We start from the raw sequence: 14,559 nt of genomic DNA, 5'->3' as shown, positions 1-14,559 counted from the left end.
TTTGCACAACCGAGGCAAGATGTCACAGTAGGTGGTGAGAAATGCATGTCCTCTAAGACGTGGGTGATAGATGATTGGATGGGTGGATGAGTGCATGTGTGCGTGTGTGTTCATGCACGCACACACACATCTGCATGGTGGGTGGGCAGAGTGAGGGAACAGAAAGCAAAAGGAGTGACCTGCAGATAATGATGTAGTCATTCCTGAGATGGGGAATGAAGGCAGGCCTGGGGAAGGATAGATTCTAAAGGAGTAAGTTTGGGGGTCATTATGTTTCTTTGAGATAATGTGTGACACATCCAAGTGCTTATGTCACAGAAGTGGCTGGATATAGACACCAGAAGTCACTGAAGTTAAGACTGATTTTTATAAGTGTCTCATATTTTACTGCCTACTGTCTTAGTTATTTATTGCTGTATAACAAATTGCCTCTAAACATTTCACCTTAAAATAACATACATTTATTATCTCAGAGTTTCTGAGAGTCAGAAATCTGAGGCAGTGTAGCTGAGTGTTTCTGGCTCAGGGTGTCTCATGAAGTTGCAGTCAAGATGTGGCTGGGGCTGCACTCATCTGAAGACTTGACTGGGGCTTGCGGATCTGCCTGTGAGACAGCCCAGCCCACTCACGTGGCTGTGGGCAGGAGGCCTCAGTCCTCTCCTCATGAAGCTTCTCCACAGGGGCTGCTTGAGCATCTGTGTGACATGGTGGCTGACTCCCCCAGAGTGAGTGATCCAAGGGAGAGAGGGAGCAGTATCTTTTAGGACCTAGTCTGGGAAGTCACACACCATCACTTTCATCACACTGTATCCATCACAAGTGGGTCACTAAGTCCAGCCCACCTCGAGGGGAGAGGAATGAAGCTCCACCTTTTTAAAAGGAAGATTGTGAAAGAATTTGTGGGTATGGTTTAACCCATCATATCCACCAAAGCAAAATACTTTATGTTTTATTGTCAGCTAAAGCTAGGATCAGCAAACTATACTGCAAAGGCCTGGTACCTGTTTTGTATGGCACGTGAGCACTGCTGGCACAGCTGGGGACCAATCTGGGGTATCCCCTTCTGTTTCTACTCTCAGCGCCCTGCTACCTGGCCAGCTGTATCTTGCTGTAGGCCAGGGCCCTCGCTGGTTGCCGTCTACACATTGGGGTCTCCATTGTTGGCAGTTGCCAGACACCAAGCAGTGGAATCTCAGCTCAGGAGGTGGTGACTTAGCAGGTCACCTTGCCTCCTGCCAGCCAACTTGGGACACTTGGAGGAGAGAAGGACACACAGGCATCTATCTGGGTGTCACTGGGGCAGAGGCTGAAACTGACTGCAGCAGGCTTCCCCTGCCATCCCGAATCCCACCCCTCTGCTCACCAGGCCTGCCGGCTTCTTCCCTCTTGGACTAGTCTCTCTTGTCCTGAGAATGTGTCCAGCAGGCGGCAACTGGGCATGAAACATGCTCACCACTCCAATGGCCCACTCAAGGCAAGTGGGGAGGGGCAGGCCAGGAGTTTTCTCATTTCTTATGTAAATTCCTACATGATGTCTTTGATTTTGCCTATTAGCATGTGGAGCCTAGAATATTTACTATCTTGTCCTTTACTGAAAACACCTGCTGACTCCATTGCTGATGCAAAGGTTTTTCTAGATGGTATTTTCCTTTCCATTGTGAACCTAACCTTTGAGAGTCTGTGATGGTTAACATTTTGACGCAGGAACTGCAACACCATAAATACCTGGCAGTCCCTGGACGGGAGAGGAATGTGTCTGACCACACTCTGTGCGCAGGGTCCTTTCCTTTCCAGTGAGGAGGAATGCCATTGTTTTCTTTCTGTCTCCTGGTCCCAGATGTTTTCTTCTCTGGAAAATAATCTGTGACTGTGGACAGTGTAGCTCAAGTCTAGGGAGGCTTGTTCTCACAATTCTGCTATAACCACACACACCCAGATCCACAGCAGGGAACTGGAACTAGATGCCATCTTGGAACCATGACTCTTTGCCGTCAAATTCAGTAAGGGCCCAGGCTAAAGCTTTGAACTGCCTGGCGAGAGTTTATTTGGTTGTAAATTGTCCTGTAAGATGCTATTGCTTTATTTGTATTCAGGGTCTCCCACACTAAGTCCTATAGATTAATTTTTCCCTCTTCTGTTTTGGTATAGTATATTATGGGGACATTTCTATAGTCCTGGAGAAAGTTAATTCTTAAGACATTACATTTTCTATATTTACCTGAAAGATTGTGTTGACTGGAGTTTATTCGATAAAGAAGAGATTAACTTTGTAAATTTGCCAGGTGACTTTCTCTGTCCCAAGCTGCTGAGGGGCTGGTACCTGCATCTGTCCCTGACATCTGCCTCTTCTCTGCTCCCCAGTGTGACCTCACCCCTGGTTAGAGGGTCTCTACCTGCCCTGGACTGACTCATAGACTCTCATTGGAAAACCTCTTTCCTAAGCACGCAGCCACGGAGCTACTACCTGCTGGGTTAAGGTCGAACTTGTCCAGCTGTCTAGAGATGCCTCTGGACTCAACCTTTTTGTGCACAGGATGCCAGGAGGACCTGGCACTTGGGAGCTTGCATTTCTTAGCTTCCCAGCAGCTCTGGATGTTACATGTGTTAATATGTCTCTAGTAGACATGGTAATCACCTACTGTTCTTAGAGTATCCAGTTTTTTTTTTTTTTTTTTTTTTGGAGACAGAGTCTCACTCTTGTTGCCCAGGTTAGAGTGCCGTGGCATCAGCCTAGCTCACAGCAACCTCAAACTCCTGGGCTCAAACGATCCTTCTGCCTCAGCCTCCCAAGTAGCTGGGACTACAGGCACGTGCCACCATGCCCGGCTAATTTTTTCTATATATTTTTAGTTGTCCGATTAGTTTCTTTCTAATTTTACTAGAGACGGGATCTCGCTCTTGCTCAGGCTGGTCTCCAACTCCTGACCTCAAACGATCCTCCCGCCTCAGCCTCCCAGAGTACTAGGATTACAGGTGTGAGCCACCGCGCCTGGCCAAGTATCCAGTTTTCATTACTCACGTTTGCAAACAGAATTTCATCTTATAGGCAAGACCCTGATTTAATCCTGGCACATTCAAAGCCCCCTTAATTCAAAGAAGGATTTAGAACAGAACTTCCTTCTCTGTTTTGTAAAACATAGGGAAAATGGTGAATGTGGTTAGATGACAGACACAGGATACCCTCTTTCCCACCAAAATACTGAGAGTAGTAATGGTGTATAACTATTTAAAAATATATCAAGGCCTTTTGTAATTAAATTTCATATATTCCTGGAATTTATCAGAGATGATTAAGTCATTTTTGTTGACATGATTGAATATTAAGAGCACGAAGGCATCAGTCAAGAAGAGGCCATTCCCTAAGACAGAAACTTGAATTACATTTCTCTAAATTAATGCATAGAATTTAATAAACAATGATATTTTTTAATGCAGGGGCAGTTAATGTATAGATCCGGTTGCTTCTCAAGGGCTGACTGGCTAAGGAAATGAAAGAACCTCAATGAGGAAATGAAGGAATCTGAGTTGTGTTTGGCTGATCCAGAGAGCATACGCCCTGTGGATGGCCAGCAGTTCTTGCAGCTTCCGTCACTCTGGCTGTCTGGGCTGTCCACATGGCCCAGATGCATTTAACTTTACTTTGGCTCTTTGGTTTACTTTCATGTGTAGACTTGGGTTCTTTGTAGAGATTTCCTCCAAGAAATTATGCTGACAATCTTGCTTTTTAATTTTTCTCCATTGTTGGCTATGGAGTTTGATCTTTTTGTTTTCAGGCTGATGTTGGGCATTTCTTTATGGAGGCTTTTATGTCAAAAGCCAAAGCCTTAAGACCTTTGCAGGTTAGGTGCTCCTGAGCTGAAAATAACAGAGTAAGAAAAGTGGTAAAAGAAAAATAAAATGCAGAGATTTCTGGTTCTGGGTTAGATGGCGTAGGCACATGCCACCCTGTCTCTCCCACTGTAAAACCTGGACAGAATACATGGAGCGGTGATATGAATATGGAAAAGTAAATGGTTCAAGAGGATAAGGAAAGGACACCAGAATTCAGGGTCACACAACCGGTCATGTTTCCCATTTTTTTCCCTGTGAAATTCCCAAGCCTGGAGTCAAGGCGACTTGAAACCCAGAATTGGGCACAAAGGCACCTATAGAGGGAGCTCTGGGAGAAGCTTTCTAGTTCTGCTCAAGGAGTAGGAAGTGGGACCCCTAATGCTCAGGGAATGGGGTAAATCCCTGTTTTTTCTTTTTTCTTTTTCTTTTCTCTGTTTTCTCATGCTCTAGCCTCAGAGAATTGTGATAGTAGCAGTGATGGTGGTGGTGGTGAGGGGAGAGCAGACACCTAAAACTGAGAGATGGGAAGTTTCCTTTCTTTTTTAATTAAAAAAATTTAAAAGTTAATTTATTTTTATTATTACTTTTAATTGACAAATAATAACTGTCACATTTATGGGGTATAAGGTGATGTTTTGATATATGTATACAATGTGAAATAATTAAATCAAGCTAATTAGCATATCCATCACTTCATTTAGCTATCATTTTTATGGTGAGACATTTGAAATTTACTCTCTTAGTTATTTTGAAATATGCAATACATTATTATTGACTATAGTCACTCTGATGTTTGATAGATCTCAAAACTTATTCCTCTCGTCTACCGAAAACTTTGTACCCTTTGAGCAACAACTCCCCATCCCCCGCTTGCCCCACCACTTTCTATTCTCTACTTCTATGAATTCAGTTTTTTAAGATTCCACATCTAAGTGAGAACATGCAGGGAAAGCCTTCCTTTCTGACCAGAAGAGCTGTAGTCCCAAAAAGAGAGTAGCAAACCCTCATTGCTTTTTTTTCCTCTCACAATCCTCCTGCTGCTTGGCCCTGAATGTGGGGGCAGTTGCAGGAAGTGCGTGGCAGAGCAGGGTAACTACAGCCCCAGGTTTCTGGCCAGGGGACTGAAAAGAGAGCCCAGGAATCTGGAAAGCATGAGGGAGATCACAGAGAGGGAGGAGCTCAGGAAAACAATTCCGTAAGTTTGTTTAGGAACTCCCTGAGCTGTGCATGTGTGGATCTGACCTTGACCAGCATGCCGAAGACCATTAGAACTTAACACTGCCAGGATAGACCACCCTTCTGGTCCCACATGAATGGGTGTCGGACATGGAACACAGGTGCAGCCAGAAGCTTACACTGTGACTCAGGGTAGGGCCAAGAGACGGTCCCTTTGCTTTATAGGCAGAGAAACTAAGATGTATTAATTTGTAGTTACTACTGTAACAAATAACCACAATGTAGTGGCTTACAACACAAATTTATTCTTACAATTCTGTAGGTCAGAAGTCCAGTACAGGCTGGGCGCAGTGGCTCATGCCTGTAATCCTAGCACTCTGGGAGGCCAAGGCGGGTGGATTGCTCAAGGTCAGGAGTTCGAGACCAGCCTGAGCAAGAGCGAGATCCCATCTCTACTAAAAAATAGAAAGAAATGATCTGGACAACTAAAAAAATATATATATAGAAAAAATTAGCTGGGCATGGTGGCGCGTGCCTATAGTCCCAGCTACTCGGGAGGCTGAGGCAGGAGGATTGCTTGAGCCCAGGAGTTTGAAGTTGCTGTGAGCTAGGCTGATGCCACGGCACTCACTCTAGCCCGGGCAACAAAGTGAGACTCTGTCTCAAAAAAAAAAAAGAAGACAAAAGGCAGACAGAAATTGAAGGAAAGAAGGAATAAATCGGTGTCAGCATTATTAGCTCTTCAGACTAAAATTATGGACTTTGAATGTTCAGTTGTGCAAACATAGGTCAGTTCTCCCATTCGTATTGGCAAGCCATTTATAGAGAGCACACACTTGAGTCAGAAAATTAAATATTTGGTTTCATATCCCTACTGATTGCTATTTAGAAGTGTCTGAAATTGGAGAAAAAACATATATTCACCATCCCTACTATTAACTAACTGACACTCTGTGTGTTTGTGCAAATCAGGAAATGGATTTAGCCAGATTTTGATGCTGCTGGTAGGGGAAGTTCAAAACAATAAAAGTTCAGACAAGTTCAAAGCAATATCTAGAAAGTTATTTTGCTTAGACAAGGGCCATAAGCTTAGTGGAATGAAACTGAAATGAACTTTCATGTCCTGATAATGTTTTTTTCCTTTTTTTTTGCAATGAACAAATAATCACTTAAATAGTAAACATAAAGTGGGAAAATAAAAAGAAGAGAGAAAGCTCATTTAGTGGCCTGAGAGTGAAGCAATCTGGATGCAAATCTTTAATTTACTCATTGATTCACTCACTCATTTATTCAACAAATATTTATTCAATAAATATTTATTTATGACATGTGCCAGGCACTGTGCTAGGTGCCAAGGATGCAGGCATACAATTTTTCTGGGCCTCCCAGGTTTCATCTGGTGAAATTGAGAGGTAGAGACTAAAGCATCTCTAAAGTCCCACTAAGATGCGATGGCCAAGATGTGTCTGAGTCTGACTTTCTTTGTACTTGGAAAATCAAGCAAAAATCTTGTGAGGATTCATGTGCCGGAAACTCAGAGGCCATGTCTCCAGGCAGTGTGTTAAGTCTAGGTGGGAAGGTGCTGAGTGGGGCTCAGTGCGATGATGTTTGGTTTTATTGCTTAGTGGTAGCTGGCTCCTAGCCTCAGATAATAGAGGGTGGGAGGAGTGGGGAGGGGAGAGGAGGGGCGGGAGGTCACAAAGACGACCCTGAAGCAGAGGAGTGAGTTGGGTCAGCTTCACAGAGGGAAGATGCTGGGAGGAGGATGGACAAGGCTTCCTCTGAGGGGAAAAATTGAGCTGATGAGTTACTGAAGGAAATCCCGGTTATGTTCCTCATGTCCTGTACTTAAAGGAAAGAAAGAACACTCAAGTATATTTAGAAGAAATTGTATCAAATGAAAGGGGCTTTTTCTTGATCATTTTTAATTAAGTAGAAAAGTAATCACAATACTATGTCAGCTTTTGTTTTTATTGAGGTTTAAATACAGCTAAGAAGTTCTATTCTACTTGAGACAGAAGAAAAGAGAATGTGTGTGTGTGTACACGTGTGTATGTGTGTGTGTGTTTGTGCTGTGATTAATTCACCTAACTGTCCGTGAGTCTGTTATAGCCTACTGGGAAGATTAGATGCACACACTGGTAAATTCAATGGAATGTGGAGGCGTGGGGAATGCCCAGGGGTTTTGGGAACCCAGAGTTCAGCAGGGGGATGGGGAGACAAGCCTGATGTTCTAGAGACGACCCCAAGGTGAGTGTTGAAATAAGACAGACTTACGCAGGGCATTATCAGACCCCAAGAACATTAGCAAACCACCATCCTGGAAGTAGTAAGGCAGAATATCTTTCCTTAGGCCAGGGGATGCATTCATATTTCAGTTCAAAGTGCATGTTCAAACTGTTCTCTTCTGTCTGTGTATGAAGCTGACATATATATATATATTTTTTAAACAGGTAATTTCATGCCCCCAAAATGGGACATAAAGTGGTCGTGTTTGACATTTCTGTCATCAGAGCCCTTTGGGAAACTCGTGTCAGGAAGCACAAAGCTCGGCAGAAGAAGGAGGAAGAAAGGCTCGAGAAGAGTGCATTGGAAAAGTATGTGCTTTCTGTACCTGGTCTTGTAGCTCATTTAGTGAATGGGGCTTTGGGCAGGCAACAGTTGTGCTGTGGACGAGGATGCTTTTCTTCCGAGATTTCTCACTGTCGGTGACATTTTCCTCGTTGGACTTCAGAACCTCGCAGTGTTGCCCAAGATGAACACTGGATTCCTGTAACAGTAGTACCCATAATTACAAGGATGTACATACAATCCAGGCACTGTGCTAGGCACAGGGAAACAGAGATGACATAATAAATTCCTCTACCCTAAATGCTGTAGAAAAGTTCTCAGCTGCTTTTCACTGAACTCACTAGGCTGCCTGATGCATGCGACACCCACGTAAGCCACCTGGTGGCAGCCCAGGCAGCTCGGGGCTACCCTCTGTCATATATTTCATCCTCCCCCATTGAGCTGAATTCTAGATAAGAGTCATTGTGTTGGTGTCATTTTTACTTGGATTAAAATGATGTAATTGGACTAACATATAAACTCATGAAATATGAGTAAAAGAGAGTTATCATGAAAACCAAACTGAGTGCTTTGGAAAAACTGCATTTATGATAAGTACATTTATGATAGCCGTACGATTGGGTTAGCACTGTATAAGGATGCTGAAAGTATGACAAGCTAGAAAAGTTGTACATTCAGGTGGCTTTGCATATGTCTGTTAATTTTATTTATATTTTTATTTTTATTCCTTTGGAAAGATCCAAAACTGGAACTCTTGGATGAAGCTTTATGGGTGTCACTTTACAAGAAAGGTACAATGTGATTTTGATTGGCAGACCCATTCTCAAAGGAAGTCCCTGACCCTATGTCAAGTTGGCAAATGGTGGTGTATTTGTATGCTTTAAGTTAAAAACAAAATGTGTATAGTGTGAATGTATCTATATTCTTGGCTCTCCGCTTTTATGAGATTTTTGGATTGGATGCATGTCTATTCTGATCGTGTTTGATAATTAAGCTGCCACTATTTGTATCACAGTGGTTCTAGGTGGTTATCAGCATCCCTAATTTGCAGATGAGGAAGTTAGGACCTAAGTAACTTTCCCAAGTTTACCAAGCTGGTAAATGGAGGATTTAGCCAAGCTCTTTCCTCTACATAATGCTATAATCACAGATAGCTGAAACATCTTTTCACTTGGCACTAATATGAGATTACCCAATATGATATGAATCTTGAATTTAAGAATTGAAACTGTCAAACCAGACAACACTCTTGGCAATGGATCTGAGAGACTGACACTGGCATAATCACACAAGGTCCCAGAGCCCCACGAGCCCAAAGTGGCTCTCAGCCCTGCTTCAGCTTCCTCCCCATTCCTGCCATCTGGGGTCACTCTGGCATGTAGTAAACTTGCTGCATGGGGACCCAATCCCTGGGGTGGGGAGGCTTAAGGAAGTGTTTGTAGCTGATGGAACCTCCTGAGGTTCCTGGAACAGAAGCCATCTGCAGAGATTGGGGTCTGCAAGCTGTGTTCTCTAACCTGCTTTGGGGTGTATCCACCCTTCAGCTCTGTCACTGTGGTGGTGAACATCTCCACATAGCTCATGCACACAGCATTGACCCTGAATTAGGCTCAGTGTCGCTGAGCTTGTGCTGTGTCTCATCTTAACCTAAGACAGAAAACTTCTCGGGGATTTGTTAGGCATTTCTCCAAGTTGGGTGGGCAGATAGGAGGAATGTGGGTATTTAAGGAAGGAATATTTAGTTTCTCAGGACCTTTGGAAATTTGCCTTCTTCGCAGGTGTTTTTGAATTTCCATAATATGATTCATATTGTGATTATTAGTACTATTTGAGGGTCAAATTAGTTTCTTAGGATCTGTTTCCTGTGCAGAAATTGATATATTGAAAAACTGATGAATGCCTGATTATAAAAGGCAGGTATCTGGTTAATTTAAATTTCCTAAAACAAGCAAAACCCTCCAGCTTGTTCTGTTACCTCACTTCATGGCATTTCATCTTGTGATGCTGTATTTGTTCCATGAAGTATAAGCCAACACTTAAAAGTTGTAAGTAGAGATAAAATATGGAATATCACTCTGAAACTCAAGCATGTAGAGGGAAAAACAGAAGAACTATTGTTAGGCTCTCAGTATGGAATTTCTTATCCAATGAGGCTAACTGCCATCTGGGCTGGGATTATGGGTTTATTTCCTAAGGAAAAAAGTATTTTGTTTGCACATTTATTGATTTAATTAGTAGAACCCTAATGGCATTGTTTTGTATGTTTATCTCATATTTTCTGTTCCACTAAAATTGATTCAAGGGGAAAATATCATATTTAATTATATGGGCGATAAAGTACAAAAACAGTGACATTTTATTTATTTTAATTACTCTTAAGGAAGAGAATGGAATTTTTAAAAATGTTTGTATTCTCATCTTGCCTTTCCTATCAGGTTTCAGAGGGAATAAGACATAAAATGTTTAAGAAAGAAATACAAAATAGATTTGGCCTATAATTATTTTTAATGGGGTATGTCTAATTTCCTTTTTTTTCCATTTTATGTTGGTTGTACCAAGATATGTGAAATATTTATATCGATTTGTAATTTGTTATATAGGAAGGATGTATTAAAGAGGGCTTAACTGGTGTCATTTCACTACATTACCAGAATCTACCTTTAGGTTCAGTCTAAGAAATGAGGATAGAAAAGTGAGAGCCGTTAACGTGACAAGTGCCCAGTGAAGATGAGCACTCACAGCAGCCGTGCTGTTGATCGCTGAAATTTCAGAGGAGCTGCTGACAGAAGGCCAAGCAGCGAGTCTTAGAACTAGGGTGCACCCTCATCCCTGGCTGCTACACTCAGATCTAAATCTATAGGTAGAGATTTATTAATAAAATTTATTTTTATCATATGGCTATTAAAATATTTAAATCATATAGGAAAGCTTATTAATGATGAAAAGCAACAATCTCAAGCTCCTGCAAAATCTGCCAGAGGAAACTACTTCTAATTTTTTCAGCATTTTCTTCTGGTATTAAATTCATATCCCTTCATGTGCTGGTATTTTTTTAATTTATTACTTTCATGACATTCCTCACAGACTTCCTGTGTCGATCCTGAAGCCCTGACTAGTTGATTGCTGGGTGATTTCCCCAGCGCAGCTCACTGTCCCTGGGACCTGTGTGGCTGTGCCAGCCAGTGCTAGCAGAAAAATATTTTTTTGCAAATGTTCCTGCTTCCCTCAGCTTAGTGACGAGCATGAAACTCCAGGAATATGCAAAGTGGTTTCTCAGGAGCAAAATGTCTGATTACGAAGATGACATTTGCACATAGACCTGGGCGGCCAGCCCTGCAGAAATCTGGGAACAAGGGTCCCAGGCAGACATAATGGCCAGTGCAAGTACCCTGAGGCAGGGGTTTTCCTGGGTGTCCAATGAAGAGCAAGGAGGCCAGCGTGACTGGGCCAGAAATGCAAGCGAGAGGGCAGAGGCAACGTGGTCAGACTGGCAAGGCCAGGGGCACAGGTCTGTAGGGCCTTGCAGGTCGTACTGTGTGAGATGAGAAGCCAATAAGAGGTGACGGCAGAGGCACAACGTAATGTGATCGACATCGTGACAGGCTCACTCTAGCTGCTGGGTGACTTTAGACTACAGGGAGGCCCGGGTGGTGCCAGCAAGCAATGGCAGTGGCTTGGGTCAGGATGGAAGCAGTGAAGAGGATGCAGAGTGGCTGAATTCTGATAGAACTGACCATATTTGTTGATGGATTTGATATGGGGTGTGAATATGGAGTCAAAGATGACCCTGGGGCTTTTGCCCAGAGCAACTGGCAGCCTTTCACTGAGATGGGAGAGGAAGCATGTTTTGGGAGTGGAAATCAGGAGTTTGTGTTGGAAATTACTAACTTTGGGATGCCTTTTAGACATGCAGGTGAAGACATTGGGGAGGCAGTTTGATATAGGAGGCTGGATTCAGAGAGGAAGTCTTGGCTGGAGATATAAACTTGGACATGATCAGTATATAGATGTATCAAAAGCCAGGAGGCTGGATGACACCTAAAGAGGGAGTGTAGACAGGGAAGAGGCCCTTGGAAGTCCAGAAGTCGAGAAGCTGAGGAGGAGGCAGCAATGTCTAGAGAGGTGGGAGTGTAGTGTCCTGGAGATCACAGGATAAGCGGGCTGCAGGAAGGAGGAAGTCATCAGTTGTGTCAGGTGCCACAGGTGGGTCAGATAAGACGTGGACTGAGATTTGACCACTGGGTTTAGTGAAATGGTCATCACCGATGACCTCGATGAGAACAGTTTCAAGAGAGGTGAGGATGGCTGGGCACAGTGGCTCATACCTGTAATCCCAGCACTTTGGGAGGCCCAGGCAGGTGGATGGCTTGAGCCCAGGAGTTCAGGACCAGCCTGGGCAACATCGCATGACCCCGTCTCTACAAAAAATTAAAAAACAAAAAAGAGAGAGAGGTGAGGGCGACTGAAATGAGTTCAACAGAGAATGGGGGAGAGGAGAATTGTAGATGTGAGCAGGGACAATCTTTCACGGAGTTTTGCTGTAGAGTGGAGCAGAGTTGGGAGATGTGATGTTGGGCAAAGCTCCCTTTAGGATGGGAGGAATAACCCATGCCATGCACTGAAGGGAGTGATCCGGGAAAGGGAAAGCAGTGAGGGAGAACTGCTGCAGCAGTGTCCTTGAATCAGCGAGAGGCTGGGCTTAGTGAACATGGGCATGGTTGGCTACTGGTAGGATCTGGGAGTGAACGGAGGAAGAGGCTGCAGGAACAGATGCACTCAGGTGGCGTCCATGTGGTGCTGGGCATTTGTGGAAGTTCTATTGTTTTTCATCTTTCCTCTGTGAACTAGGAAGTAAGGTCCTGAGCTGAGACTGGGTAGGTGGTGCTGGAGGTTTGACTGAGAGGGAGAAAATGTGAAACAGTCACTAAGGGCTTGGGCACAGGAACGGGTGGTGTGGCTGCTGGGCAACAGTGGGGCTCCTTGGGGCTAGTGCTCATCCGAGGCCAGACCAGTTTGCAAAGCTGTGAATTTTCCTCCATCTCATTCACTGTGTGAGGGCAGGTGTGGAGCAGGCAGACATGTAACCTAAATTGGGGTTTGTCCAGCTGGGTATGAGACAGCAAGAGAGAGGCAAGAGAGTTGAGGATGTATGCCACGGGTGATTACAGTGGGGCCAGGAAATGTATTTTTATAAAAGCTTTATTGAGGGGTAATTGACTTCCAATAAATCACACTTACTTACTACTTTATTTATTTATTTATTTTGAGACAGATTCTCACTCTGTCATCCAGGCTGGAGTGCAGTGGCATGATCATAGCTCACTACAGCCTCAAACTCCTGGGCTCACGTGATCCTCCTGCCTCAGCCTCCCAAGTAGCTGGGACTATAGGCGTGCACCACCTCTTGCGGCTAATTTTTAAAATTTTTTGTGAAGATGGGGTCTCACTATGTTGCCCAGGCTGGTCTCAAACTCCGAGGCTGAAGCCATCCACCTGACTTGGCCTCCCAAAGTTCTGGGATTACAGGTGTGAGCCACCGTGGCCAGCCTGACCTACATATATTTAAAGTGTACAATTTGAAACATTTTGACATATGTATACACCCATGAAACGATCATCACAATCAAGAGAAGTATCCTTCAAAGCTTCGTTCTCACTCTCTGTAATCCTTTCCTCTCATCCTCCAACCCCATCCCCAGGTGATCACTACTTTCTGTCACTGTAGATTATTCTGCTTTTATTAAGAGTTTCACATAAATGGAATCACAGAGTAGTATTCTTTTGTCTGGATTCTTTCATGCTGAGATGCATTTGTGTTGCAGCATGTGTCAATAGTTCATTTCTTTTTACTGTTGAGTAGTATTCCATTGTATGGATAAACTGCAGTTTGTTCATCCACTCTCCTGTGAATGTACATTTGGGTTGTTTCAAGTTTGGGGCTGTATGTATGTATGAATATATATACATACAAGTCTTTGTGTGGATGTATGTTTTCTTTTATCTCGTGTAGATACCTAGGAGTGGAATGTCTGCATCATATGGTAATATAGTATCTTCATAAAAGCCATTGGAACTCAGAGGGCTGGGAACTAAGAAGGACCTAGCTGTGTCCAAAGCACCCTCCCTTGTAGACTCCCACCCCCTACCATGCAGCACTCCTAAGGAAGGAGTCTGCACCTCTCACCCCCAATTACTGACATCTAACCACACCTTAGCCCTGCTGCTAAACTTTTTAACACTCCTGACTTTTGATTGGATGAAAGATTCAGACTATGAAGCATTTATTAGAATGTTTAAACATTCACAATTTGCTTTCTAAGAGTTGTCCCAGCTCTGAGTCAGGAATCTCTTCAGGTGTCGCTGGCTCCGTGACCTCTGTGTCTTCTTGGCAGCTTTGTTCTTCTAATTTCCCTTATCGCTCATTCTCCTGGTATCTGCAGTCACATTTAGTCAAGAGCGGGAAACTGTGATCATGTGAAGCAAAGAACTAATGCTGAGTGGTTCTCGGTGAAACCCAAACCAGACAGGATTGAAAGCAAATGGAGCCACGCAAATGAAAGGTTGACACGACTTTCTGAGTGCTGAAAACCCAAAGGGCCAGGGCAGGGGGGCTTAGGCTGCCTCTCCACGCCCTGCCGACCTTCTAACTCTAACTTGCGTTAGAGGATAATTCTCAAAAAAGGTGAAATCATGACTCTGTAGCAGATACAAAAGGAACATGTGTTAAAGACTTTATTTTCTCATTGTTTGCAAGAAGGAAACTGTAGGATGTTACAGCCAGTTCAAAGGAGAACCCAAAGGACAGATGTTGAGAGATCAGGAACAGTAAATGAAGTTGCAAATGGAAAAATTGGCTTTTTCCGGGGTGGGAGAGCCTTGCCTCTCACTGAACAGAATTTATTTGTGTCTACAGATAAGAATTACTTTAATTTTTGTATTGCTATCAGTTTTCTGCAAGTAAACTTTAATCTCTGCAGAATT

At 43.5% G+C, this 14,559-nt stretch overlaps 1 protein-coding gene across 1 annotated transcript in view; it reads left to right on the top strand.

Moving 5' to 3' along the window:
* The window catches only part of LRRC2 (leucine rich repeat containing 2), a 60,341-nt gene that overhangs the window by 3,392 nt on the left and 42,390 nt on the right, over nt 1–14,559 (top strand). The window contains exon 2 of the mRNA XM_012637649.1: nt 7,461–7,604. Within this exon, the coding sequence (XP_012493103.1) occupies nt 7,480–7,604 (125 nt within the window). The 5' untranslated portion in view covers nt 7,461–7,479. The remainder of the gene's footprint in view (nt 1–7,460; nt 7,605–14,559) is intronic.

Source organism: Propithecus coquereli, unplaced genomic scaffold (genome assembly GCF_000956105.1).
Source record: "Propithecus coquereli isolate 6110/MARCELLA unplaced genomic scaffold, Pcoq_1.0 Scaffold1, whole genome shotgun sequence".
NCBI lineage: Eukaryota > Metazoa > Chordata > Mammalia > Primates > Indriidae > Propithecus > Propithecus coquereli.
Note: the sequence above shows the minus strand (reverse complement) of the source record. Positions and strands in the feature narration are given on the sequence as shown.